Below are 27861 nucleotides of genomic sequence, written 5' to 3' on the forward strand. Positions count from 1 at the left end.
AGGCCGCCACAACGAAGAACAACGCCTCGAGGCCTGCGCAATCCTGAAACTGGTTTTGAGCGAAGAGAAATGGGGTGGTCAGCCGCAGCCGACTGTGGACCCGTGGGGGACTCCCTTCTGCCCCCAGATTGGACAGGGGCCACCGAGGCCGGGACTGAAGCCTCGCTGGGCTGGGAGCCGTATATAAGCTGTTGACTGGGCGTGCGGAGACCCGTGTGCGGTGGATGCTCTTGGGTCAAAATAGTTTGTGGGACAGAGAGGGGGCGAGGAACCTCTTTGGGGCGGCTCCCCGCTCGGCGTCACCGGCTTTGGGGCCCCGCGGCGCCCAGCTGAGGGTGCAAACTTCACCGGCCCAGAGGGAAGCAGGGTCGCGGCCAGAGGAAGAGGGGGAGAAAGGGTTGCGGGCCCACGCCCGGGAGATGCGATCCTCGAGGATGGACTAGGGAGCCTTCCGCGCTGCCCGGACGGTCCAAACCAATTTCTCCCACCGGCCGCGGCTTCTCACTAGTCGTGGGGGCCTCGGGTGCCGCGCGGGGCCTCCGACCCGGGCGTCCTCGGCGGGGCGGGGCCTTCCGCCCCTCCTCCCGGCGGCGCGGCCCTCGCGGGCCCGTTCCTCCCCGGCGGGGGACCGAGGTGTCCGCGATGGGGGCTCCGATTGGCTGCGCCACGCGTCGCTCGAGCGGCCCCGCCCCGCGGGTCCCGGGGTACTAACCCCACGCGGGCGACCGCGGCGCCGCCACTTGATTCTCTAGGATTTGTTCTGGGCTGCGGCCGCCGAGTGTGGGGCGGCCGCGAGGGCTGTGGGAAGGGAGGCGGTGGCCCAGCCCGTTGCGGGCCCCGCCGCGGCGCAGGCTGCCGGGGACACCGAGAGCAGCGGCCACTCGCGCCCGGGATGCAGGACTAGCGGCTGGCTGCGCGCGGCCGTCCGTCGGGGCAGCGAGGCCTCGCGGCGGGCCGGCCCTGGCGGGGCGTCCCCGGGCGCCGCCCCCTGCGCCCTGAGGCCGGGCCCGCCGCTTCTGCTTTCCCGCTTCTCGCGGCAGCGGCGGCTGGGGAGGCGCCTGAGCCCGCCGCCCGGGAAAGCCGCGCTGCCGCCGCCGCCGCCGCCCGCGCCCTGACGGCCGCTGTTATGCGTATTCCTGTAGACCCGAGCACCAGCCGCCGCTTCACACCTCCCTCCACGGCCTTCCCCTGCGGCGGCGGCGGCGGCAGCAAGATGGGCGAGAACAGCGGCGCGCTGAGCGCGCAGGCGGCCGTGGGGCCCGGCGGGCGCGCCCGGCCCGAGGTGCGCTCGATGGTGGACGTGCTGTCGGACCACGCGGGAGAGCTCGTGCGCACCGACAGCCCCAACTTCCTCTGCTCCGTGCTGCCCTCGCACTGGCGCTGCAACAAGACGCTGCCCGTCGCCTTCAAGGTGAGTGCGGGCCCCTGGGCGGACGGGAGGACGCCCAGCTGCATGCAGGAGCCAGGGCCCCGGGAACAGTGGCGAAGGAAGGGTCGTGCCCGAGACTGCGGCGATATCTGGGCATCCGCAGCGGCGCTGTGCGCTCGTCACGAGGACTTTGGCGTTCCCTCTTTTAGATGTCCTCCGATCTGATAACTTTTCATCCTTCACCTGGCCTTCATGGAGCCCTGCGTAGAGACGCTGATGCGGAAACGGGCGGATGGGGCTTTTGCCTCCCCTAATCGAGATCCCTCGGACAAGGTCCTACCAGCCACCGGGAAGAGGGTCCCCAGAGCCAGGGCGAGGACTCCGGAGGTGGGGTGCGCACAGTGACTAGGGCCTAGCCTCCACCGCCAGCACCCCTCCTCCTGTGCTGCCTCAGACACACTTCCTGCTCACACCCTCAAACCTCGGGCTTCTGAAATTTTGCACCCGGCGACCCTAGGCTGGAAAGAGGAGGCACCGTATCCTAAGCGGTTGTCGCCGGGATAGTCTGCATCCCGAATGACAGGCTGAGATTGGGGGTGCCTCCTCCTCGTATCCCCCAGTCATTCAAATCTTTTTCTCTATGCCAGATAATAGGCGACTGTTTCATTTTCATTTTTTTAAGGGGGCAGCGAGATGAAACGAAAACGCCTTGGTTTTCCCCTAAACCTCTCACAGCTGCCGTGAGAAAAGGGCAGGGCAGGAAGGGCCGGCGACTGGGGAGGTGGTGGTGCCCGAGGTGACTGGAAACAGCGGCTGCTGGCAGCTGAAGCCGTCCTTGCTCCCATTAAGACGACTTCGATTTGAAAAAAAAAAAAAAAAAAGACGAGCGGCTCTTTGAGGTCTCCCGGGTGACATCTTAAAATACCAGCGGGGGAAATCTCCCAGGGAGGAGGGGGAGGAGACCCGTGTGACTGTAATCGTCAGATCGGAGGTTTTACTGTCACTTGGAGCTTAAAAGGAATCTTTGAAATTAAAAGAAGACAGGATGTTGACAGGAAATCTGGCCTTTTTAATCAGACCCCAAACATTTTCTCCTTGAAATTTTTACCATCTGGATCGCTAGTCCCTGCACGCGGCAGCCACGTTTAAATGTCTGTGACTCTGTTTAGAGTGTGGTTGCTTTTCAAAAGGCATCTGCCTCTCGGGGCTCCGTGGGGTGGGGTAGAGGAGACCACATTGAGGGGGGGATCTCACCCATTCTGCAATTCCCAGCAGGTGCATCTTCCAGTTATCAGCTCCCCCCACAAACACACACACTTACTTTACAGGAGTTTCTGCTCTCAAAACAGCAGTTTGTTTTGCATTTTGCATTTTCTCTGCATAACGAATTCAGGCTCTGCAGAGGCCAATAAACGGCCTGGGCCACATTGCAGGGCCAAATTTCATACCCCAAAGGGCTTCTGCATGAACTGAGTGCAAGGAGCAGCCCTGATAATATTATTACTGATGGTTTTTCTACTCGGAGACCCAGTTGCTAGGAGCGTGCTGATTCCTCTTTTGCTCAAACAAAAGACGACAGGGAACTGCATCTCACCTCACAGTAGCTGCGCTGAGCCACAGTTCTTTTGTAGGTCTAACTTAGTTAATAAGAAAGGATGATTTCTTGGGACACGGGTTAACCAGTCGATCTAGGATCAGGGCATAGAAAATGATTTCATTAGCTTGTTTTCATTATATTTAGAGAAAGGTCTCCATTGTTTTTAAGCCTCTTCCCCTCCCTGCATTTGAGTTATCTGCAGTGCACCTGGAACCGTAGGGGAGCTGCAGGTTCAGGTCCAGCCCCTCCCCTCATTGCCTGGCTTTCCTTTGCCTTTCTAATCTGGCGCTCCCTCCCATCCCGTGTCCTCAGGTGGTGGCACTGGGGGATGTGCCAGATGGGACGGTGGTGACGGTGATGGCAGGCAACGATGAGAACTATTCTGCTGAACTGCGCAATGCCTCTGCTGTCATGAAGAACCAGGTGGCTAGATTCAATGACCTGCGCTTCGTGGGCCGCAGTGGGCGAGGTGAGTGGAAGGGAGACCTTGCCAGCCGCACATGGTGATGGCAAAGGTGGGGGGATAGAAGCTGAGCGAGGACTTGGGGTCCGAAGAGAAGCCCAGAAATAGGTCTGTGGGTCCAGCCAGCTATGTCTAAAATAACAGTTTGTTATCCCTCACGATGTCATAGACCCCTGTGAGGATGTGAATAAGTTCAGGGTCGCTTGCCAGAAAAACAGTTTCTCCCAGGGTCCCGGGTTTACTAACTCTGGAAGTCTCCCGTACTGTTTCTACGAGAGAGGATCCTGGACAGACGGCTCACAGAGGGAGCTTGAGGTTTCTTGGGCAAGGACTTTAGAGGACAAATCCTTGGCCGGTAGGGCCCAAGCACCCAGCCACTCTCCCCCAGGGGTAGAGGGTGTCTCTCCCCAGCTGTGGCGTTTTAAGCCCAAGGGACTTTGAAAGAGAAAGGGTTGCAGGTTGAATGCTGAACGTTCAAAAGCCTGGCTTGAAGACCACTATCTCCCCAGAGCCAAACTGGTGGCCACCCTGCCTGTCTGATCTACCCAGGCAGGAAGGCAGGACCAGACGCCACAGTGGCTGTCGCCACAGGCTATTGAGTGGGAGGATGCTGGGACCCGAAACCCATCATCATTTACCTCCTTCGTGGAGGAGTCCTAGAAACCCTGTCCTGCCTGCCCTGTGAAATGGAGACTTGCAGGTTACTGGCCCTTTAAGACCAGGCTGCCAGAAGTAGCTGCGCCAGTCTTCCTTCCCAAACACCAGGAGCCCCTCCTGGGTTAAGAAGGAAGCTGGACTCCCTGCTCCCAGACTCCGTGCAGGCTGCCAGGCTGTGGGGCTGGGGCAGAATTGTGCTTTTCATCACCCATAAACAAGGCTTTCTGAAGGTTCGAGTTCCCTGTGAACAGCCAGCACTGCTCCCAACCGGGCATCTGGGCACCATTTTGTCCTCCAACCGTTCAATGTATACATACAAATGTCAAACATATTTTGACTTTTCAGCATTAATTAAAACCAGGGCATTATTTGCATGTAATAACTGTTTACTTGTTACTTTTTATGAAACTGAAATAGTTTACATTCTTTCAAACATTTCCTGTTCCTGTTGGCTCCCTTCCCCGTGCACAGAGTTCTTTCAAACGTTGCCCTTAACTGGTTGCAGGTTGATGGATGGAAAATGTTTGCTTTTATGAATTAAGCTTTCATTGGCGCTCCTAATTAGTCTCCAAGCCCCTTTTGTCATCCCCAATCTCCCAAGCCCTTTGCAACTTAATCCCAGCCCTGGCCCTGAGTAGACAGCCAGTGGCTTAGGTCGTAGGTCAGTGGCAGGCAGGGGAGGCTGGCCCAGGTGTGTGGTTGGATGGGGGATAGTATAGCTGCTGTCCCTTGGAAAGCAGGCAGAAAGTGAGGTGGGTCCCAGGAGCCTGGCAAGGCATGAAGAACAAGGTGCTTCCTTCTCCCTCCCCCCCCCCCCGCTCCCTCTCTAGGGAGGTAAGATAGAGAAAGAGAGGAGGTGATGATTCTCTGACTTACCCAGACCCGGAGACCTCCTCTGGCCTGGCTGCACACTGAGAATGGTCTCTTTTGAGAGAGGGTTTCACTCTGGAACCCAAGCTGACCTCAAGCTTGAGATCTTCCTGCCTCATGAGTGCTGGGATTATAGTTATATACCACCATGCCTGGCACAAATGATTCTCGGTGACTTGCCTGCCCACAGGAAGGGAAACAGGTTTCCAGAGTATTTGTACCACATGTTCTTGGAGATTGCAAGGTTAAGGCTATTCTTGGACTCTGGGAGATGCAGGAGGTTGAATTTATAAACGGTTCTCACATCCAATCTGGTTTCAGTGGTCCTGGGAGGCAGGAAGAGGCCCAAGTGGGAGTTCTCAGGCCTGGGGAGCTCTGGACAAGGTGTCCACCCCTTGGAGGCTCCTAGTCTTTCAGAGTCTGAGTCTGAGCTCTAGAACTGGCAGACCCAGCTTAGAGTCCCAGCTCTGCTGGTGACTTGCTGGATGGCAATGGGCAAATGACTTAACCTCTCTGTGCTTCAACTTCCTCATCTATAAAATGGGAGTGAAATTAAGACATTTGGGGAGAATTAAGGAAACTGATTAACATGTATATGTTGGCACATACCAAGAACTGGATACACATTTAGAGATTTTGTTACTTCAAATACTGGGGACCAGAGGAGCCTTTGAGGTCCCTTTGAGTGGTGACAGTCACTGATTCTCTGATTACAGTGTGGTTTGGGCGGGGGTGGGGGAAACCCAGAAAGTGTAAATTGTTGAGTGGGAGAGGTAGAAGCACTGGGGTGAGGAAGGAGGGTGCAGGGGTCCAGGGGCATGAGGCTGCACCCATCCTGCTGATTGGGAAATTCCCGCCTGAGAACAAACCTGAGATTGACACAGAATCTGGGCCATTTTAGGTCGGGATGGGGTATGGTTTAGAACCCAGGACCCTTCCTTGGTTCCTTGACATCTGCCAGGACTAAGAATTCAAGTGGAAATTTCTGATTGTTTCCTTTTTTTTTTTTTTTTTAATTCCTTGGTTCTGTCTGAATTCCAGGAAGATAGTTTTCCAAAAAAGACTTGTAGGAAACACCACCACAGAGCTCTCATGATAAGGCTGCCTATGTGAACCCGGAAAAGCAAAGGAAAGCAGCCTGCCCCGGGCATCCCTTCCTTCTCTTTCCAGTGTCTTGTCTCCTACGGTGACATTTGTAGTTACCAGTGGTCTACCTACTTACAGTTTCAGATCTGTGTAATTCCATATCTGTGAAGGAGATAAAAGGAAAGTCATTTATAACAAAATATTAGTTTGAATATGCAGATGTCAGGTGAGAAAAGCCCTCTATTTAGAAGCCCTTCAGTGGCCACAGCGAATAGTAAGCAGGGTTAAAGTCTGAACGAGGCCTTACCATCAGGGTCATGATTTTCTGAAGATGTGAAACTCCTGGTAAAGTTCTAAACATGGCTTTTGGGTTTTGGTTTTTGGTTTTTTCTCTTTTTTGGCGGTGCTGGGTATCAAACTCTGGGCATCATACGTGCTGGATAAGCAGCTCTACCACCAAGTCACGTCCCCAGCCCCAAAAGTAAGAGGAAGAGAGAGGAAGGAAGGGAACCGTTACTGTCTTCCCTTCTGGAAAATTCAGTAGACACTAAAAGTGGAAAAAACAACAACAACAACAAAGGGCCTTGTTTTATGCAAAACTAAGTTAGGGCCATGGCTCAGGAAATTTCTTAAAGCAGGTTTTTCCCTCCCAAAAGAAATGGTCCTGTTCAGGGCTAGATTTGCACATTCCTCCCCCCATGGCACATCCATCTTTAAATGCCAGTGCCACCATTGGACAAACACCCCCTGAACCCCCAAATTGTCCTCTAGGAAGTAGAGCACCTGAGCCATCTTTAGCTGGAAGGGGTTTGTGGTGGAGCGCACAGGCTCAGGCTGGGCCACTGTGGAGGTGGCAGCCTGTAAATGCTGAGACAACCCAGAGGTCTCAGGGCCTGAGATTTGGGTACTCTGCTGCTCATGCAGCTTCTGTGGATGGAGGCTGTCACACAAAAACCCAAGCCAGAGGTCCAAGGACCTGCCCATCACCACGCTGCCTGACCCAGGCCCTGCGTCTGGTAGCAATGTCGGGGACGCTTGTTTCCCACACTTGGATGGAGCATCCTATGTCCAACAGGACCAGCACTCAGAGTTCCTAGATTGCAGCCCCTGGACTCAGTACCATTTCATGCGGACTGGGCTCCTGCAGAGCTGTCTACCTTCTTTGTCTTCTTGACATCCTGCTCCAGGAGGCCAAGAGATGAGAGAGAGCAGGGCAGGCCCAGGGAGAGCTGGAGCACTCAGGGAGATGACTTCTCCCTCCCTTGGTTCTCTGGGTCTCTGCCCCTCCACTCCTGTGCTGCCCCCCCAACACACACACCCTGGGGATACCTGGGAGGGGTAGTTACAGTCCTGGGAACTGGGAGGACACTGTTGAGACATACCGGTGACCTCAGCAATAGCATGTGGTTTGCTGTCTGGTGCAGGGGGTGGCGGAGGTGGCTTCTCACAGGGCTTGAGTACCTGGGTAGAGGGGCAGCTCCAGCACATTCTGACCTCCTGAGTCCTGCCTGCGTACTGTGTGACCTGGTCCACTCCCTGCCCCTCTGTGAGCCTCACTTTCTTCATCTCTAAAACGACAGCAGTGATGCTGCTCTTACTGCATTTAACAAATTTGTCAAACATCTATTATGTGTTGGATGCTGTCCTGGGGGTTGAGGACACAGCAGTGAGCAAGACAAAAATTCTAACCCCCCGACCCAGGAGCTTATCATTTGGTGGAGGGACACAAAATAAATAAGTAGAGGAGTCGTTAAAAATGATGAGGGTCTTAGGGAAATGCGCTCGGGGCCAGGGAGCCAGAGGGAGGAGGGAGAGGGAGCGCCCTGCGGTCTCTGGATCCAGTGGCTTCAGTGGCTTCGGCATGAGCAAACACGAAGGCTTGCAGTGGGAACCAGCTTTGTGAAAACCGCAGGATGCTTAAGAAGTTGTGATAAATATCCTGCTTTGTTTAGTGTATTAAATAACAAGATCTAGCAGTGGGTCTAATGACAACCATGATTTTGAGGTTGTGACGAACATAAAAAGGGTATTTAGAGAAATCTGCAGGGGCTGCAATGTGATATGTAAATACCTGAGCTGTCTGTGGATGACAAGGTCACAGGTACTGCTGGTGCTCAAGAGAGGCTGTACTTCAGTTAGAGGTTAGGAACGGTCCCCCATGGAAGCCAGGTTAAAATGCCTGCTTTATTCATTTATTTACTTACTTATTTTTTGCCATGCCAGGGATAGAACCCAGGGTCTAGAGCCTTCTCGTCAAGCACAGTACCTCTGAACCACACCCTGGCCCCAAAATACCTACTTTCAATTCAGGAACCAAGGCAAAACCTCAGTAAGAAGGTGACGTCAGACTTGAGGGAGCATTTGCCGTGGGCCAGGGCTGCGGTTACAGGGGCCAGGGGGCTGCTGATCCTCAGTGTCTGGATCACAGTGGCTTGACTCCTCCATCAGCCTGGCCCTAGAACCACGGAGGTGGTGGGAAGGTCTCCCTACACACCAGTGCCTGGCTGGTTGCGGAGGAGGCTGTGGGAGGGAAAGAACCTCAGGGGAGAGAAGGAACATCCAGGGAGTCTGAGGCCAGCTGCGCGGTGCTTCCCCCCTTTGGCAGTTTGTGGAGCCACAAGTCATGTGGCTTCTCCCGCATTGGCCTGAGAGTGAGGGGCCAGGTTTGTTCTGACTCAGAGCTCTAGGGACAGGTGCCTCAGCATTTCTGTCCCAGCCTCAGCTGGCTGGCTTAGAAAATATCTCCAGAAAAGCCCCAGAGTGCACAGGGGGCCTCAGCTCTACTGCTCCTACTTTTGGACTCCCCCTTGCCTCCCAGAAGTCCCGAGTTCTCTAGGCAGCCCTTCTGCCTGACAGGTTTAATTTTGTTCAGGTGTCTCCTGTTTCTAGGCTAGAATTTTTACCTGTGCAAAGAGCCCATAAGATCTTGCCCTACCCTGAGTGTCACCCCTCACCTGTAAAGAGGGATTGTTGAAACCTGCCACATGCCTGGAAACACTGTTGGCAGGACCCCAGGATGAACACATGGAAGCCTCCCTAGCACCACTGAGGGCCAGCCCAGGAGAGGCAGGTGCACCAGGCCCTTCCCTCAGGGAGCTCAGACCTGCAACAGTCCCAGAGACAGCTGATACACAGAACAGAGTAGAAGGAGGTGAGGTCTGACCCAAAGCTTTGGGGTGTAAGAGAGTACAGAGGGTGGGGAGACAGCGCTTACCAAAGTGCTAGGAAATTTGGGTTGTTCTTAGAGGAAACCCTTGCCTTAGACCAGACTACCAGTCAATCCCCAGACCAATCAAAGATATCACTGAAGCCAGCGCTTTGTTGAAAGCAAGCCTGTTTCTCCTCCCTGTATGGTGAAACCTGTCTAAATAAAAACGGTAGAAGTCGCTAATGAGAGCTAGAACTAGAACAGCTTGCTATTAGAAAGTGAAATGAGACTGGCCGGGGGACCAACTGCCCCAAAGACAGCAGGGAGAGTGTTAACTTCACACACAGCAGCTTTCAAATGCCCCAACAGGAAAATGTAAAAAACATGAAGCAATAACTTGTGTTGAATTATGACAGATAATGATGGTATAAAAAGTTTCAGTCTCACTAATAATAGGAGAAAGGCAAACAGAGATCTTCAAGAGAGTTTAAAGATCTTCCATCTTGATAGACACTGTCACCGAGCTGATGGCACTTGGGTGATGCCTCACACCACTCATGATGCCCCGTAAATCTCTGGAGAGTCATTTTGCTCCCAGAGATCAACACCCGCGTCAGTCCCTGCCCTCTGATGCAATGCGAGCGCTCACCACTTCTTGGAATCTATTCTGAGAAAATAAGCAGAGATGCAGACAAAGATTTTTATAAACAGAAGGTCATTTTCATTTTATTTTATTTTAAATGGTGAAAAAAAAGGCATTATTTTAAAAGTCTTTTCCCCCTCTCAGGAATTTTGAATGGAGACTTTGGAGCCAAATGTCTATCTAAAAATAGAACAGGGTTCTGGAAATAACAGTTGTGTCTACAAATGAAACGTCTGCAGCTCCCAGCTCGGTCCTTTCCAGCTCTGGCTGCACACAGCAGTAAGAAATTAGCGCCGACATCAGGAGGTGGATAAATAAAAGATGAGGCTTCCACACTGAAATACTTTGCAGCCATTAAGAAACAAAGTTTATGAAGAATTTTTAATGACATGGAAAGTGCTTCTGATGTGATGTTAAATTAAAAAAAAAATAGGGCATGAAAATACATATTTTAGTACCACTGCTACTGTCTAAATATGTATGTCCATGCAAAAAGGTGAAAATCCCCAAATGGTAATGGGGTTTCTCTCTGGCCAGTGGACTTCTCCTCCTCTTTCTCCTCACATTTTCTATATTCTCATATTTTTCTACAAAGATCTCCAATTTCAGGGAAAATTTGTGTACATATATATATAAATAGATATAGATATACACGTATATATGTATACACACACACACAACCATCCATGCTCCCTACCCCAAAATTATGTGGGTCCCTGAATAGAAAAAATAGCACAAAGGAAGACCAAGAAGACAGAAGGTGGGGAAGATCATGGTGGTAAGAAGGTGATGGACCCCCCAGGGGCCTTGAAGATCAAGCCCAGCAGCTTAACTTTACCCAGGCCCCCCTTCTCCTTCTGGGTTCAAGGGGAGGCCCTTCCTGTGGCCCTTCCTGAAAGTCAGGGCTCTGTGGTGGGGTATAGGTGGGTAATCAGGGGTTGTGACAATGCCAGGCCCAACCTCCTGCCTTTCTCCCCTCAGGGAAGAGCTTCACACTGACCATCACAGTGTTCACCAACCCCACCCAAGTGGCCACCTACCACCGAGCCATCAAGGTCACCGTGGATGGACCCCGGGAGCCCAGACGTAAGTGCCACCAAGCACTGGACAAGGGCAGAGGTTCCAGTGAGTGAAGGGCAGCGGCAAGGTCAGATAGGCAACCCTGGGTCCCTGGAATACTGCTGGGGTCTCCGTCCTCAGCTCTGCACCACCTCCTCTACCTCGTGTGCTTGCTGGCAAACCTTCTATTCTTAACCCCAAACTGCAAGAAGTGAGGGAAAGGACTGAGTGGCCAAGCCAACAGGATGGCTCACCTCCTCCCTGGTGTGATAGCCGGATGAGGGGGGGAATCAGCTAGCAGGGACATGGAAAGGAGAAGGGTGGAAGCAGCTTCAGATTCAGTGAGGGTTTTGAGGCAGAGGTTGGGCCAAGTTCAGGCTATACCCCAGCTTCCTCCATCAGGGAATGAGGATGGTCAGTGGACAGTGACCAGAAGGCAGAAGCCACTCCAGCTGTGGCTGTGCTTTGAGACCAGCTCCCCTCCTGGGACTTGCTCAGGTTACAGAGCCCAGGCACTCTGGCCCTAGGACCTACACGGACCACATCAGGAATGCAAATTTGATTCTGCAAAAACGTCTTGAACACCTACAGTGTGCAGGAGTCTCCACCCATCAGGGAATCGGTGTCTAGTTCCTTCTGCCTGCTGCAGGCCTGGACTTTGCTGATTAGGGCTGGAAGCTGGAGGGGTGGTCCCAGGTTTGTGTTCACTGAATGAATGAAATAAGAACCAGCAGCCAGCTCTGGACTGGCTCCGTCCTGATCTGATCCCAGGACTCTGTCTGAACCTCTCTGCCCAGGCACTTGGCCTGTCAAGAGCTGACCTGTCCCTCTCTTTCTTTCTAACTGGGATCTTTTGCAGTTTAGAAAATCCTCTCACACTTGTTATTGCATGGGAGTCTATGACAGCTGAGCCAAAGAATTGCCTCCTTCCCAAGAGGAGATGGTCCAGGACACTGGGTGCTGGCAGAAACCTCATATGGTGCTAGTATGTGTGCAGGTGGGGGTAGGGAGGCGCTCCTCTGGCTCTTGGGCTTCCCCAACATGGGCTCCATTGGAGCTGAACAGGTCTAAAGCAGGAGGGCAGGGCAGGCTCCTGGTGCCACTACTCAGTGCCTAGGAGGCTCAGATGGAGAGTGTGGCCTATGCTAGTGTCACATTGGAGAGGGGTGACCTGGCCTGGCCCTGAGAGTCGGGGGTCCACCTATCCCCTTTCTGGGCTGTCCACTCATCTGGGTTGGTTTGTTCTTGTGGTACTGGGGAACGAACCCAGGGTCTCACGTATGCTAGGTGAGTGCTCTTCCACTGAGCTGCATCCCCAGTCCTAAGCTGTCCACTCAGGATGGATGCAGAGCTGGGCTAGGAAAGGTCCCTTCCTGGCCCCCAGGGGCCACTGCCTCTGTGCCCTGTGCTCCTATACATGGACATCAGTCTATGTCATTAGCTCCCAGGCAGCACCTCCTTTGGCCTGACTCCTGCCTTCCCCTTCCTGCTTGAGCAGTGACATGGGTAGGCTCATGCCCTTGGCCCTAGATGGTCACATCTCCTTTCTGGTCTGTTTTGTCATCTGGGAACCAGGTCAGGGAGCCCAGGAGTCTTGAAGGTGGCAATGTGTGGGAAGCCATTGTGATCCACAGGCCACTGTGGTACAGAGAGTAAATTCTGAGCCAGCTGCCTGACTATTAGACTTCAGACAAGTCACCTCTTTGCCTCAGTTTTCTTGTCTTAAAAATGGGTTCATAAAAGCAGCTAGCTACTTTGTGGTGCTGTTATGAGCAGATGACAGTTAAATCTGTGTAAAATAGTCACAGGATTTCTAAGAGGTAACCGATGGCCTTTTCAGGACTGTCACTCCCTGTGTGACCTTGGGAGGTCCTTGGCCTCTGGGCCTCTGCCTGCTCCTTCATGAAGGGGGGATGATGCCACCCACCTAGAAGGTCCCTGTGAGTCACTGGTCCCTGTGCCTTTCCCTACCCACCCAACTCTTAGCACTCAGCACCGTGTAAAACCTCACTGAAGGAGTCAGTCCTGCCCCACATCTCCAGGTTAGGCCTCTATGTGGACAGGCCAGGGTGGGGCTTAGCATGAGGATGTGGCGCTTAAGGTCACTCCAGAAAATAAGGAGCACCCCACTCCCAGAGGTACATGAGCAGGGGGTCTAGGGGGTAGGAGGAAAGGTCCCAAGGGATCAGACAGTGCCTGGCATCCTTCAGGGCCCTCCACATTCAGCCTGTCCAGCCCAGGGCTGTCCCCCCCTCCAAGGCCCTGCTTTGCCCTCCGGAGCCCTGGGTGAATCCTGGCTGTCCTTCTCTCCTGGGGACCTGGGCCTGAGACAGCTCCTTCTGGGGAATTGCTGCTAGGGGCAGAGCTGCACAGGACTAGACAGCTAGGGTCAAAAGAAGACAGGTAACAAGAGGAAGAGAAAGAAAACAGGCTAAGAAACAAAACAAGCCAGAGTCAGAGGCCAGGATTGCTGGTGTGTCCTAAGACACTCTGGTGTCACTATCTGGGCTTTGGCAGAGGCCAGACCACCAGTTTTTTGTTATTGTTGTTTTTGTTGTTATTTTGTAGTACTGGGGTTTGAACTCAGGGCCTACACCTCAAGCCATTCCACCAGCCCTTTCTTGTGATGGGGTTTTTCGAGATAGGCTTTCATGAACAGTTTGCCCAGGCTGGCTTTGAACCATGATCCTCCTGATCTCTGCCTCCTGAGTAGCTAGGATTACAGGTGAGAGTTACCAGTGTCCAGTCAGATCAGCAGTATTAAAGTGACTTGTCCAAATAAAGTTTTAGCAGAAGCTCATGGACCAGAGTGGGGGTGGAAGACATCTATCTCCAAATGCCCCATCCTTAGGATGTACTCTTTCCTGCCCTTGGCCCCAAGATCAGAGTGGTAGTGGTGAGCCAGTACTTCGGGATCCAGTCCCAACCTGGACTTCAGTCTGGGACTTTGGACAAATTCTTCCCTTTTCCTGCCCTCAGTTTCCCTGTATAGAAGAAGGAAAAGGCCAAGGCCATTTATAAAGCTTCCATGAATTGCCAGTCACCAACAACAAGGGAGACAGGCATGGCAGAGCCATGCTTTCCAGACTGTGTTAGGTCTGGAAAGTGGCCGGGGGGGGGAAGGGGGAGGTGTTCCTGTGTGCTTTGGGGAGCTATGAGGTTCAGTGAGTTTCGGGTGCCTGGCCCCCAGGAAGTGCCCAGCAGCCCTCAGGGACTGTCCCAAGCCTCCTGCACTCTAGAATTTCCTTTCCAGGCTTTTTCCTGCTTTGCACTCTGGCCCCCTGTGAGGTCTGAGCCATCAGTGGTGCAGGGTGAGGTAGGGTGGGAGCAGGACTAGAGCACAGGAGAGGGAGTCTGAGGGTCCCTGAGGCCCAGCTGTGGGTTCTGTGGCTCAGTCGTTCCCCTCTGGTGCCCTGCAGAGCGTGCCCAACCTACAGCCAGGTGGCCAGCTGGGTCTGAGGCTCGCTTGGTGGCTTCCTGCCTGTGTGGCCTTGGTTTCTGAGGTTCTCAGTGCTGATGTCCCTCTGAGTTGCTGGGGGCTGGTTAAAAGGCAGACTGCTGAACTGGATCCAGGATCAGGGCGGGAGTTAGTACTGCGCCTGGCAATGCTGGTGGTAATCATGGTTTGGAAACAGCTAACTCCATCCCAGGTTTAGCAGGTACTGGTACTGAAAGGGTAAGGCCCAGGTCCCAGGTCCTTCCTGGGCCCTATAACATACCTAGAGTGATTTTAGCAAATGCTTTCCTGGGCACCCACCATCTGTCAGGCACTGTTCCATGTGCTCAGAACACTATCATGACCCAGCCCTACGGGCTCCCACCCGAGTGTCAGTTACCATGGCCTTGCTAGTCTTGCCTAATCTGTGCCTATGACCTGTCTCTCTTCCTCTCCTGCATCCTCTTTATCTCGCCACGCTGGCCAGGCACACTCCCGGACACCCCCAAATGCAGGGGTCCCTCATACCTACACTGTAGCCATTACTCAACCTCCTCAGCCAGGCAACCCTGCTTCAGGTCACACAAGCACATCCTCACCTCCCCCTTCATTCTGCCTGGAGCACTTACCTTCCAAAGGCTGTGTGGCTCTCTACCTTGCCTCTTTATTATTCATCCCTCACCCCACACTGCTCCATATGGTCCACAGAACACAGATTCTTCTCTCTTCTCTGCCGAATTCTTGTTCGGAGTGCTCAGCATCAATTTGAGAAATAAAAAAAGTAAACAGGTAATTAGCTCATTTAACTGTAGGTAGCAGAAGTCCAGTGATGACAAGCAAAGCTTGGAGGAGTCTTGCAGGAGGGTGGAGGGAGAGAAGGAGGAGCTCCTGAGGAGGTGAGGTTTGAGGGGCCTGAAGGAAGTGAGGGGCAGCAGCAAGGTGGGGAAGAGTGAACCTGAGCTGTCACTGGGTGTTAGAGAGTGCTGGAGTGCTGGGTGTGTCCTGGGACCCTACTGCACTTCGGGAAGCTGAGGAAAGGACTCCCAGGCCAGGGAGCTGACCCTGGGGCTTGAGGTCCCCGCTGCCCAGGAGCATCCCAAGGAGAAGCAGGCCCAAGGGGAGCTGGGAGCAGCCCAGTGGGAGGGAAAGGGTTAACCTCAGACCTCCCTGGTGCCCTAATCAAGGCCAGGCCTGGAAGCCCCAGTTGCAGCCCTGGGAGGGAGCTGCTGCCTCCCAGCCCTGGCCCCCAGCCAGCCAGCTTCCCTGCCCAGCCACCACTGGCTTTCATCTGCTCACAGGGGGCCGATTCACGGCAGACCACCCCGGGCCAGCACCCGCCTGCCATTCCATGCGGCTGTTCTGAGTCCAGTCCGGTGTAAATCTCCTGACAGGCCGCAGAGGCCAGGCGCTCACCAGCCTCACAGCCAGCAGACAGTGGCTGCTGTGTCTGAGCCATGGAGGCTGCCGAACTGCTTTGGATGGGCATAGGGCGGTGACTGGGGCTCACATTGTTGCCTGGCAGAGGACACAGTTCCTGGGGCCCTGTGAGCTGCTCCCCTTCCACCTGTTCAGGGGCCCAACTCAGAACTGACCTCTTGCCAGCTGGAGCCCACAGCCAGGTGGCCCAGCTCTCCTCTTGGGAGAGCAACATGGAACACGAGCACTCTGGCTTTGACTCTCGCTGTGACCTTTACCACGGTCCACTTTACCACGGTGTCCACTTTCCCGTCTGTAAGGTGGAAGGGGAGGGGGCAGATGATAAGAGTGGCCTGCCTGGCCCATCATGATGCCTGCTACAATGGTTGGAGGCCTTCACAGGGCCTCACAGGACCTTGGGTGAGCAGCAGAAAGGCAGGGGCTGGCCCCTGTGGCCTCTTGGCTCCCCAGAAGCATTAGGATCTGGCAGGTGGTGGGAACTGTGGCCAACTATGACGAGGAAGCACCCTGGGAATGGTAGTATACTTGGGCAAGTTGCCAAGCCTGAAGTGCCCCAGCATTCCGTGCCCTGCTTTGACCCTTTTCCTCTATCTGCAAGGTCAGCTGGGGGTGGGGGTGTTGTCACTTCACAGCTATATGGAGAAGTACTGTTCCCCTGGGCCCACATGCCTTCCCTGAAGGCTAACCCTATAGGCTGTGTACTTCTCAAACCTACCCTCAACCTTGGGGGTCCTAGTGTGTGGTCCCCACTTTGTAGATGAAGAAACTGAGGCCCAAAGGAAGAGTGACTTGCCTAGGACCACCAGGAAGTAATGGCTGCCTGCCGTGGGCCTGAGGCCAGTAGGCACTTAGCAGAGCAGACTGTGATCTGTTCCCAATAAGTGAGGGGCCTGGGCACTAACCAGAACTGTGCTGGGGTTGCTATCTGTGGTCTGCCCCCTGCTGCTGGGGCTGGTGGACAGCCCAAGCTTGGCCCCACAGACCTGAAGGGGCTTCCCATAGCCATTCACTACCGCCAGGTCTTGTGATCTGTCCTCCAGCCCATCCACCCCCTCGGTTAGACAGGCTGATGACTACTTCACAGATGTGGAACCTGAGACCCAGAGGAGAGGACTTGGTGGGCTACAGCAGGGTGTGATTGGAGACAGACTTTCCACCTGAGCTCCACCCCACTGGAGTTCACTAAGACCCTCTCTTCCTACTCTGCCCAGGCCCTACCTTGTGGCCTTGCAGAAAGCAGCCCTGGTCCTAGCCAGGGCTGAACCCTAGCACCTGTGTGAAGGCCCTGATTTTCCTGAGAGGCTCCTGGGAGAGGAGGTGGCCCAGATGCCTCCTGTGAACACATCACTGGCTGTCTCAAGCCTCTGTTTCCTCACCTGTAGAATGGGAACGTGATGACCTTCCCTTCCGTTGTAGGGAGTTTTCAAGAGGAAGTGACAAGCCTGGAAGCTGCTCAGACACTGTGGTAGGGCAGCAGATTTTGTATTTCCACTCCTGCTTTTAAGAACAGTCCTGGGCTCAGACTGTCCTGAGCAGGAGCTCTGAAGCAGGAGACAGAGATGATTTGAGAAACTGAGCACAGCAGCAGTGGAGGTGATAGGTGGCCCTGGAGGAGCCACTGGCCTTTTCTTCTGGGTGGCGTGGCCAGTCAGACCAGCAGTGGATGCTTATGATCTTAAGTCAGGGACTTCCTGAGGGAGGGGGACTCATACGGGCTGTGCAGAGAGAAACTGAGGCACTGAGCACAGAAGGGCAAGGCCCCAGGAGACCTGGTGAGTAGGGCCAGCCCTGCCTAGCTCTCACTGAATGAAAGAGGCTTTTCTGTGGCCCATGTCCTCTTGGGCACAGGCACTTCCGTTCGTCCCACTCGCAGTATGAGGAGTCAGCCCGGGGCTCTGAGACTCTCTGGCGCCCTGGCCACATGAGGCCGCCTGGGCTCCCCTTTGCCCCTCCCTGGTGGTGGCTCCAGTGCTGCACAGCCACAGGGAAGCAATTCCCCACGTGGCGTACCACGGCAGCTGCCCTGCTCCAGGAAGTCACCCTCCCGAAGGCAAAGCAGCATGGGGTGGGGGGCCTGGGCCGTTTTCCCTGACACTTAGCCAGGCTAGGGCCAGCCACCAACATCAGGCTTGTCATAGCCACAGTGGGAGCAAAAAGGAAAACGTCAGAGAGGAGCACTGGACCTGGAGTTGGGGAGCTGGGTGTGAATTCAGCCCTGCCATTCTGGCTCTGTTCCATCTAGATACAAGGTCATCATTCTGGTCTCAGTGCCTAGTCTGCGTCCCTGGGGCACAAGCAGGGGTACGGTGATAGTCACATTAGTGGTGATCATGGGGTTGGGAGCTGTGCACAGATTGTGTGAGGCCAGGGCCTATACCCCTGGGAGGCAGTGGGATGGACACCACAGCTTGAGGTGGGGAAGGAGTGAGGCCTCAGGCTACACACTCAAACCCGGCTGCCTGTGAACTCTGCCTTCATTTCTCAGGCTGCAGGCATCATTGTAAACACTCTGTACATGGTGTGACTCAGAAACAGGGGATGTTGTCCACCAGTGACGATTGTGACAAGGCCTGAGGTTTGGCAGCAGCATCTCTGAGCCCCATTGGCTCACTTGGAGCTTATGGTTAACTAAGACACCCGGATCCTTCGTACCCAAGCTGCCGTCAGGTCAATCTGTGGGCTCCACGTTCATCCGGTGGGCTTCCTGCCTGTTGAGATTACTCTGACTTTATTGTCCCCCAGCTTATCCATGTCTCCTGCCATTTACAGTGGCCCAGAGCTGGCCAATGGCATTTGCTCTGAGGCCTGGCAGGGCTGAGCACTGAGCCTGGAATGGGAAGCCTGGAGTCAATGGCCACCCCACCTGGACACCAATCAGGTGCCCTCTACGAGGCCAAGCCACTCTGTGGCCTCAGTCCCCACCCCTCCCACTAACCTCAATTAAGTGACAGCACCAGTTCCTGCCAAACTCACCCCAAATCCATGTTCTCCCCTTTGTTGCCAAACGTCTCAGGTCAGGGCACTGAAGGCTAAGTGGCTTCATTCCCACAGCCAGGGCCCAATTGGAAGACAGCAGGGTTCCCTGGTTCTCCCAGGACCCCTGCTCCGTTTCTGAGGTTCTTGGATACCCATTTCAGCTTGAGCAGGGATGGTTGGGAATCTTAGCTAACAACCTGCGGGTACCAGAATCCTCCTTGTCCCCTTCTGAGGCTCCACCTCTTCCCCTCCCTCCCAGCAGTGGTCAGCAGTTACTTCACAGTGTACAGCCTGCAGCCACCTGTCCACTCCAGGGGAACAGTGAGGAGTTCTACTTCACCCCCTCTATGTCAGTGTAGAAAATTCCATGTCACTGCAGACCAGGGACTCAGCCACTTTTCCTCCTGTTTAGTCTCCTGTCCACACCTTTCTAAAAAGGCCCAGGTCCAAGATATCCTACCATTTTCCTTTACTGTGTAACCTCAGACAAGCTTCCATGCCTCTCCGATCTGTAGTCCTCTTGGAGGTAGTGGAAGCAATGGGCCAAAGGCTGAATATTCAACTGACTGGTAGAACCCAGGAGTGTGTGGCCTTCCAAAGGTTTAGTTCAGTTTGGAGTGGACCCTAGAGGGACCTTAGACATGGGGTTATGAACAGGGCCCTTCCTGGGAGAAGTGTGTATAAGAGATCAAAGGGAATATTTGGAAACAAACTAAATGTCCATCCAGGAAAGGAACAGAGGGGATGTGGCAAGCAGGATGGAGGGACATCTGGTATCAGGGCCATCTCACCGCCCCAGGAAGCCATGTAAGACTGGTGACTCCCCATTTCACAGACATGGAACCTGAGCTTGAGCTCCAAGGTACATGGCTCACAAGGGAAGTGACAGAATGATATCCCCAGCTGAGGTCATTCTAGAAAGTTCCATGAGAATCTTCCTCTCTCTTTTCCACGCACATAGAACCAAAAACTGGCTGTGGTAGGGACTACTGTAGGGGGGTCTGGGGAGGTGACAGAGCCTATCTGCAGTGTTTTGATTTTTGTAAATGTCACGTGTTGCTTGTGAGATGAAGGATGAGTCATTGAAAATGTGTGTGTGACGGGAGGCCCTGGGCTCTCACCTGGCCTCCATGACCTGCTAGCACTTAGGGGGCTGGGCAAGGCTAGGCTTCCTGCTGGTGGGCCATGCAGAGGGATGGCAGGAAGCGATTGTGGTGCCCTCCGAATGTGACACCTCATACCCAGTGCGCTGGTCCCCTGGCCCCAGCTTCCAGGCAGGGGTAAGAGTCCAGCCTGTCATTCAGGTGCCCAAGCCTCTGCCTAGCACCCTGGTGGGCATCCCCTCCATCTGAGGCCCGCAGAGGAGGAAGTGATGGTCCCCAGGCTGGCTCAGGAGCAGGGAACTCCCTTCCCTGGGCCTCTTGCTCTTGCTGGCTGAGTGGAGGGTGGGGTCCTGTGGGGGACATAGGGTAGCAAGCCCCTCCCCCCACTGTTCTTCTGCCTCCCTTGCTTAAGCCACTTTCTCAGGCCTGTTGCTTCAGTTTCCCCTTTTGTCAAACCATGTTGTGAAGGTTAGATCACAGGCTTGATCTCAGCCTAGAGTTTGAGTCTCAGCTTCATGGCTTACTGCCTGTGTGACCTGGAACCTCTGTCAGGGTCCCACATGTAGCACGAGAATACCCTTCCCACTCACGCACTTAGCGGCCACACAGGCAGCCCTGCTGTAACACGTCATCACCATTTTCTGTTCAGAAAAGTCTGAACACCTTGCAGAAGGTGAGTGGTGACCTCAGGGCTCTCCCCGCAGAGGCTAAGGCTAGACCTCAGGCAGAACTTACCCGCATTCGAGACATTTCTCTGTCCCCGGAGACCGAGGAACTGGTGGCTGATGCATTCTTCCTGCTGCACAGGGCACCGGCAGAAAATAGAAGACCAGACCAAGGCGTTCCCAGAGCGCTTTGGGGACCTGCGCATGCGAGGGACACCGAGCACGCCCAGCCCCCGCGGCTCACTCAGCACCACAAGCCACTTCAGCAGCCAGGCCCAGACCCCAATCCAAGGTACAGAAGAGTGGGGGCTGTTGCAGGCAGGGGAGTAGAACCAGGGCAGAGCCCACCTGCCCCAGAGCAAGCCCCTCTGAAAGGTGACTCTGTGCCTTTGTTCTGTGGAGATGCCATGGCCTGGTCTCTATCTGTGGATATCCCTGGAGGTCCACTCTGTGCCAGGCCTTTGCTCATTCACTTAGCAAACATTTATTGACTCACAAGGTACCTGGCCCCAGGGGTCAGCCTGAACAGAAACAGCCCCTGCCCTCCAGAGCTCACACTGTTCCCTGGGGACATGGGGTTAATCCTGAAGTGCCTCTGTTATACTTGGGCATGACTTGCCCCCAGAGTAAGAACAGAGACGTCCACACTGTGCGCAGTGTGGCCTTGGCTTCCTTATCAGAAAGCGAGGCAGAGTGGAGTGGGTCCCTGGAAAGGCACAGCCTTTGCCAGAGTCTCCTCCCAATCAGGGAGGCCCAGGCCTGATCTGTCGGCACTGCCCAGATGAGGCAGCTTAACATTAGGCCCAGGACAGGTGCAAGACTCAGGGTATGTGCTTAGCCAGTGTCAGCTGCCACACCTCTGTCCTGGTCTCTGAGTGCTCGGCTGGTAAGCTGGGGCACAGGAGACTGAGTACAGCTGACACTAGGGCCAGGCAGTGGCAGGCACCCAGCTGCAGGTCTGGCCCAAGGCTAAAGGGCAGTCTGCTGCCGTGCCCCTTCCCACTCGGCTCATCTGAACCTGCTTAGGACCCATGTGGCAGGTGAGTGAATTCAGGCTGAAAAGGTTCAGGCCACCCTTGGGTCACAGCCCATCAGTGACCGGGTCCAAAGTCCCTGAAGAATGTTGTATTCTTCTGAAGGCCTGAGAAGAGGCCCAGAGCAGGAAGGCCCAGAGCTAGTTCTTGTCCCCTGCCTTCTGTCCTCTTCCTCATGCTATGCCTAGCCAGGGATTCTGGGTCTCTGCAGAGAGAGGCCTTGCCTGGCCCTTGCCATGGCCTCTAGTCATGGGGCCCCTCCGAGTGAAGGAAACCGCCTCCCCTCTTGCCCAGGCTCAGGAATCTGAGCCCAAGGTGGGGAGAGGTGTTAGGTCCATCTCATGTCCATCCTGCCTGAGCCCACAGGCTGACAGATTCGATCCCTGGGCACTGCCAGGTAAGGTCTAGCCTCAGGAGGTGTTGGGAGGTGTTCTTGCACACAGCTCATGCCCACCCCTTCCCAGGAGCTGTTCCTCTCTTGCTCTCCCAGGCCAGCATCTGCAAGTCACAGCAACCCAACATGCCAGGCCTCCCTGCCCTGGGCAGAGCCAGGCTTCAATGTGTGGAACCCAGCCACACACACCCCAGATCCAGCGAGGGGGTGAACAGTGGCTTCCTGTGATCAGCTCCGTGGAGGGAGAGCCCATGTCTGCCCTTCCACAGTTGGCATGGCATGACTTGGGGATCAGTGCCCTTGGGAGCCAGAAGCAGTCCTGACCACCCGGAAGCAGACAGAGTCCCTGTATCTACTCAGGCTGGAAGGACAGGAAGCCTGGCCTGTGTGGGACAGTGGTTGACCCAGTCCTTCTGCTACTGTATCCTGAGATGGGGCCCCCAGCCCCTCGTTAGCTATCCCCAACTAGGGGGCCACAGGCAGCCCCCTCCCCAGGCCTGTCCCCATACTTTTCTTGGTGCCTGTTATTAGCTTTGACCACCCCCCTTCCAGCTTTGGTCACTAGCAGGCAATGCCAAGGCCCCAGCCCCTCCATACTTAGCTCCTGCCCCCCAGCAGCTGCAGCTGCCCACAATGGGGGCTTCTCACAGCTCAAAGGGCCCATTCAGCACCACACACCAGCCGGGGCAATTTGGAGAAGAAAATAAACATTTCTCCCCACTGTTAGGATTGGCTGCTGGACAGTGGCCCCCGCAGCTCGGGTTTCCTGGGGTTGTGAGGCTAGGGGTGGGCATAGGAGCCTGAGGAAGCTGTTGAGGGGACTGGGGAGTGCCTTGGGCAGGTACTAACCCTCCAGAGAAGAGGTGGCAGCCTCCAGGAGGGGACAATGACAGGTCCTGGCAGGCCCTCTACTACAGGGCCTGTGTTCCCAGGGCCACCCTGCTGTTGAATCCCAGTCCCTGCTTGGGTTCCTTTGGCTTGAGAACAGGGTTCTCTCAGGTGGGCAGCATCTGCCCCCACTCTACTCAGTACGGAGCAGCTGCCCACCTTGTCTGGGCTTGGAGCACCCTTTCCTCAGGACTTCTGGGTACAGGTGGGTGCCAGCTGCCCTCTGCCACCTGGGCTTCAAGACAGACTTGTCAGCCAGCGACCTACTAGGGAGGGGACCAGACCTTCTAGAAGGCTCCAGCTGCCTGGAACCCTGCCCCCATCTCCCCGCCTTTAGCCAGGGCAGCCCTCCATTGTGATCCACAGGCAGGACCAGAAACCCTACTAAAGGAAGTATGCCCAGCTGACTGCAAGAAGTGACAAGTGTTACCTGAGGTTACCTAGCACCTCAGGCAGAGCTGAAAAAGCAGGCGGCCTGAATTTGTCATGGCCAGCAGTACCCACCAGAGCTGACAGCAGCCCTGCTGAGCCGGGGGATGAAGCTTGGTCTCCAGGGTCCTCTGCTGGCCCTGAGTCTTTGGTGGGACAAACAGAGGGATTGGAACCATACAGGCTTCATCTGTGGACCACTACTGCCAGAGTACAAAGGTGGCCCCAGGTCAGGGCTTTGTTTTCTGGGGCCTGAGTGGGCCAGTTCTCCAGAGCAACACATGTCACAGCAACTACGGCAGTGTAGTATTTGCTCTGTGCCCAGCTCTACCGTAAACACTTTAAACCTATCAGCTAACTGAATCCTTACAAATTGGTATGGTCCCTGAGAAACTGATGCACAGAGAGGTTAAGTGACTTGCCCAAATACAGCTAGTAAGAGTCAAAACTAGGGTAGCTATCAGGCTGCACAGGCCACACAGCTAGCTTTGACACAGTATAGTTTGACCTCAGGACCAGAACCCTAGGGTTTTGTACTAGATCTGGTGTGTTCTGTGAGCCTTTGTGCCTCTCCCTGTCTGGGCCTCCATTTTCCCACCACTGGGGTTAGACTTGGTCCCAGAGGCCATTTGAATGCTGAGGTTTGGGGTCTGAGATTATGAAAGTAAGCATACAGGCTGGAACACTCTTGTCTTACACCCAGTTGAGGAGCCAAGTTCCCAGGGAAGCCAGCTCAGGGTCTGGCTGGCCATTTCTGTGACCGGGACAGGGCCAGAACCCAACTGAGCTGCACCTGGGCAGGAGAGGCACACCGAGGGCATGCACATCCACTCACACACATGCCCCAGCAAGAAGCAGAGGGGCTATGGTGAAACAGGCCTTTCTCTCTGCCTCAGTTTCCGCATCTTCAGAAGTGGGGTCCAGCTCCCGGTCTCATGGGCCTTTGGAGATGCTTTCACATGGGTGGTCTTGTCAGGTCTTAATGCCCCATCCTCATCCTGTCTCCCGCTGAGCTAGTGAAGCCTCAGGGAGGGAAGACGGGCCATCCCTTCTCCTGTCTCTGGGTGGGGGCCCAGCAGGGCTCTGCACTTGCTCCCCAGGAAGTCATGGGGCTCCAACCCCTCTGCAGTCCTGGGCAAGAAAAGCAGAGCCAAGATGCCCAGCATGGACCTAGTGGACCAGAGCCCTGAGGTCACACTTCAAGAAGGCCCTGAGTGGTCTTGGCTGCCATTGACTCTCCTTCTTGCTGTCTCCAGGCACCTCGGACCTGAACCCGTTCCCAGACCCCCGCCAGTTTGACCGCTCCTTCCCGGCCTTGCCAACCCTCACAGAGAGCCGCTTCTCCGATCCCAGGATGCATTACCCAGGGGCCATGTCAGCTGCCTTCCCCTACAGCGCCACTCCCTCGGGCACCAGCCTGAGCAGCCTCAGCGTGGCGGGCATGCCAGCCACCAGCCGCTTCCACCACACCTACCTCCCACCGCCCTACCCTGGGGCCCCGCAGAGCCAGAGCGGCCCCTTCCAGGCCAACCCTGCGCCCTACCACCTCTACTATGGAGCCTCCTCAGGCTCCTACCAGTTCTCCATGGTGGCTGCGGGTGGTGGTGAGCGCTCTCCCACCCGCATGCTGGCCTCCTGTCCCAGCAGTGCCACATCAGTGGCTGCTGGCAACCTCATGAACCCCAGCCTGGGCCAAGGCGATGGCGTGGAGGCTGAAGGCAGCCACAGCAACTCACCCACGGCCCTGAGCACACCGGGCCGCATGGACGAGGCCGTGTGGCGGCCCTACTGACTGTCCACCCACCCTCCAGCGGACTCCTCACTGCCCACAGGACCCTAGCCCTCCGCCAGGGACGGCACCCCCTTCCAAGGCTCTCAGCAGGAGCAGGACTTCTCACCAGGGGTTGGAGCTGGCAGGCGGCTCCCAGAGTTTCCATCCAGCCACATCATTGTACAGACAGGGCGCGGAGGTCCCCCACTCTGTCTTCCTCATCTCACCCTGCTACCTCCCCAGAACCACCGTACTGCCCTAGCTATTGTAGGCCTGCCTCTGTGACATAGGCCATCTCTGCTCCAGAGAGGTAGCCTTCGCCCACAGGATAAACCCCAGGCCTCCGCCTTCCTCAGACACCCTACATCCCATGGTCCCAGCCCTCCCTCTGCATTGACAGCCATGAGTAAGAACTGGAAAGCCCCTCACCCGACAGGGCTCCCCCTCCCTGCACAGGTGGGGAAGGATATGGCTGGCAGAGGGGATGAAGACACACCCCAACCAGCCCTCAGCCCGTTTCCCCACAATTCCTACCACCCAAGAGGGCCCCTGCCCCATCCCAGTTATCTGTGGGCCCCAGGACCAGCGCAGACCTGGTTGTGGCGGGTCTCTGAAGCAGGAAGGGCCCATACACTTGGACCCTCTGTGCACTTTCCACCTAAGGCGCTCGCCCTCTGTGCTCTTGGAGAACTCAAAAGTCAGATAAATCCTAGCAGAAAGCATTGGAGTGGGGAGTGATCAGGGTAGGTCAGCAGTCCTGACCCCCTAGGTCCACCAAGCTGTGCCCCTGCCCCCAGCCACATCTTCCAGCTCCTGACACACAGTTCGCTGACCTGTTTGCACTCGAAGTGTGAACAAAACCAGTTTTTAAATCTGATTTTAGAAAAAGTAGCTTCATCAAACATTTTAAAACAAGGTCTCTCCCAGATAAACTTCGACAGACTCCCCCCACCACACACACACACACCTTGCCTTCTGCAGGTGTGGAGGGCTGTCAGGATCCCACGTCCAGACATCACTTCCTATATGCAGGGGACCAAGGGAGGCACTAGGATCTCGCTTGTCCAAGGGACCACGTGGAGTTGTGATGGGCAGCACGGCTGTGCTCTGAGGTCACTTGCTACCCTCCATTCAGCAGGTGGGAAAACAGGTCTTGTCTGAGTGCTCAGGCTCAGAGAGTCCTGTCTCAGTTCTAGTTCTGAAAAAGGTACAAGAAAAAACTTACCAGGGCAGGCCAACGTGTGGCTTTGCATAGCTGAGCCGCATCCCATGTGGCTGTGGAAATCTCCCCTCCAGTGCTCCTTAGTGATGGTTTCTGTGGTAGCATGGGGCCTGCTGTGCAACCCAATCTGTACCAATAGCCGCACGCACCCCTGGCAGGCTAGGAAGTCCTGGTGATCCTGCACACATCCTACCGCTGCAGTTTCTCTTGTTCTGCCCTCACTGGAAAATCACTCCCCATGTCTGTTGAAGCTGGGGTGTCCTGCCAGCTGTCTGCTCCCAGGGGGCCTCTCATCCCCTTCTCAGGAAGCACCTGCAAGTCCACTGCCCTCCTACCTGCATCACTCCCAGTCCGTGGCGTGGCCTGGCCTAGGCCAGCAAGGGAGGCGTCTGGGTTCACAGTGCCCAGCACTTTGTAGTCCACCCCAGATGTGATGCCTACCACTTCCTAATACCCAAGCCCTGGTGGGGCAGGGATAGGAAGTAAATCAGCCCAGCCTCTCCACTGTACCCCTGGCAGTGACGCCAGGGGGTCCAGACAGCCTGGGCTGATAAAAATGGGTCCTTATTTGCAAGGCTGCTCTAACGTGCTAGGTGAGCACAGACTAGAAAGCACAAGGAAGCAAGGGATGTTGGTGACAGGTGCTGTTCCTTTGTGACATATTGTCACGCAGAGGCATTGGGACCTGCCATGCTCATGTCTTCCTGAAAGTGCCCAGAGCTGAGGGAGAGGGGAGGACAGAAGCTGCTTTGCACTATCGTTTGCTTGATGTGTTTGTTTTTCATGCACAACTTGCTTGTACAGTAAACTGTGTGTCTTCTGTACTATTTAACTGTAAAATGGAATTTTGAATGATTTGTTACAATAATATAACTGAGATGTATTGAAGGATCTCGTGCCAGCCTTCAAAGACTCCATATGGAGTGGGAGACTTCCAGCTCTTGCCCAGGAGGAAGGAAATGGGGCGTAGGTCAGGGACAGGGCTGAGCCTGCTGTGGATGGGGCCACCTCCCCTCTCAGGTGGCTTTGTTCACACAGAGATGGAAACACTGTGCTAACTCAGAATTAGGTTTGGAGAAGGGCAGAGGTGCAGGGACGATGACAACTTGGCAGCAGAGCAGTCTGCACTGCAACCCAGGAAGTGCTGTTTAGTAGACGAGGCCCCTGAGGTGCCATAGTGGTGTCATAGGTTCCACAGCTCCCTGGAGCTGCTCATGACTGAGCTGGGACCACAGCCTGAAGATGGGAGTCTCAGGGTGATGGTGTGGGGACCTGACCTGACAACTCCCTTCCCACCCCACCAGCAGGGAACCCTGACCCCCACAATGCCCCAGCCTAGCCTAGGCCTAGCCAGTTGGGGCATTTTTTAGTGATGCCCACTTCAGAAAGTAATCCCAAAGTTTTGCCAACACCACAAAGGAAGCTCTAATTCCCCAGCCTAAACCCTGGCATTGCCTCTGCCCTGTGGGATCCGGGCCATAGTCGCAGGTTCTCCTGCAGGTGTGTCCTGGACAGGCCTCCCTGGTGTAAGCAGGACCTAGGCTGGCAACAGTATCTGTGTGGCCAACACTCTGCTTCTATTCATGTTTATTTGGGATCACTGTGTAGGCAATG

At 55.2% G+C, this 27861-nt stretch overlaps 1 protein-coding gene across 2 annotated transcripts; it reads left to right on the plus strand.

Moving 5' to 3' along the window:
* The first annotated feature begins 1126 nt into the window (after positions 1-1126).
* Positions 1127-27861, plus strand: Runx3 (RUNX family transcription factor 3). Of its 2 annotated transcripts, XM_020154474.2 has the most exons (5): positions 1127-1411; positions 3279-3435; positions 10815-10919; positions 20652-20801; positions 24511-27861. In XM_020154474.2, exons 1-5 carry the CDS (start codon positions 1127-1129, stop codon positions 25044-25046), a joined length of 1233 nt encoding a protein of 410 aa, XP_020010063.1. In that variant the 3' UTR covers positions 25047-27861. The 2 variants fall into 2 exon arrangements, with proteins under 2 accessions (XP_020010063.1, XP_073937062.1); XM_074080961.1 differs by lacking the exon at positions 20652-20801.

Source organism: Castor canadensis, chromosome 7 (assembly GCF_047511655.1).
Source record: "Castor canadensis chromosome 7, mCasCan1.hap1v2, whole genome shotgun sequence".
NCBI lineage: Eukaryota > Metazoa > Chordata > Mammalia > Rodentia > Castoridae > Castor > Castor canadensis.

Bases quoted from the DNA above. Each gene is read 5' to 3' on its own strand.
- Runx3 (XM_020154474.2), top strand. From the start codon at position 1,127: ATGCGTATTCCTGTAGACCCGAGCACCAGCCGCCGCTTCACACCTCCC. The intron at 3,436-10,814 runs GTGAGTGGAAGG...TTCTCCCCTCAG, and splicing joins CGTGGGCCGCAGTGGGCGAG to GGAAGAGCTTCACACTGACC. The intron at 20,802-24,510 runs GTACAGAAGAGT...TGCTGTCTCCAG, and splicing joins GGCCCAGACCCCAATCCAAG to GCACCTCGGACCTGAACCCG.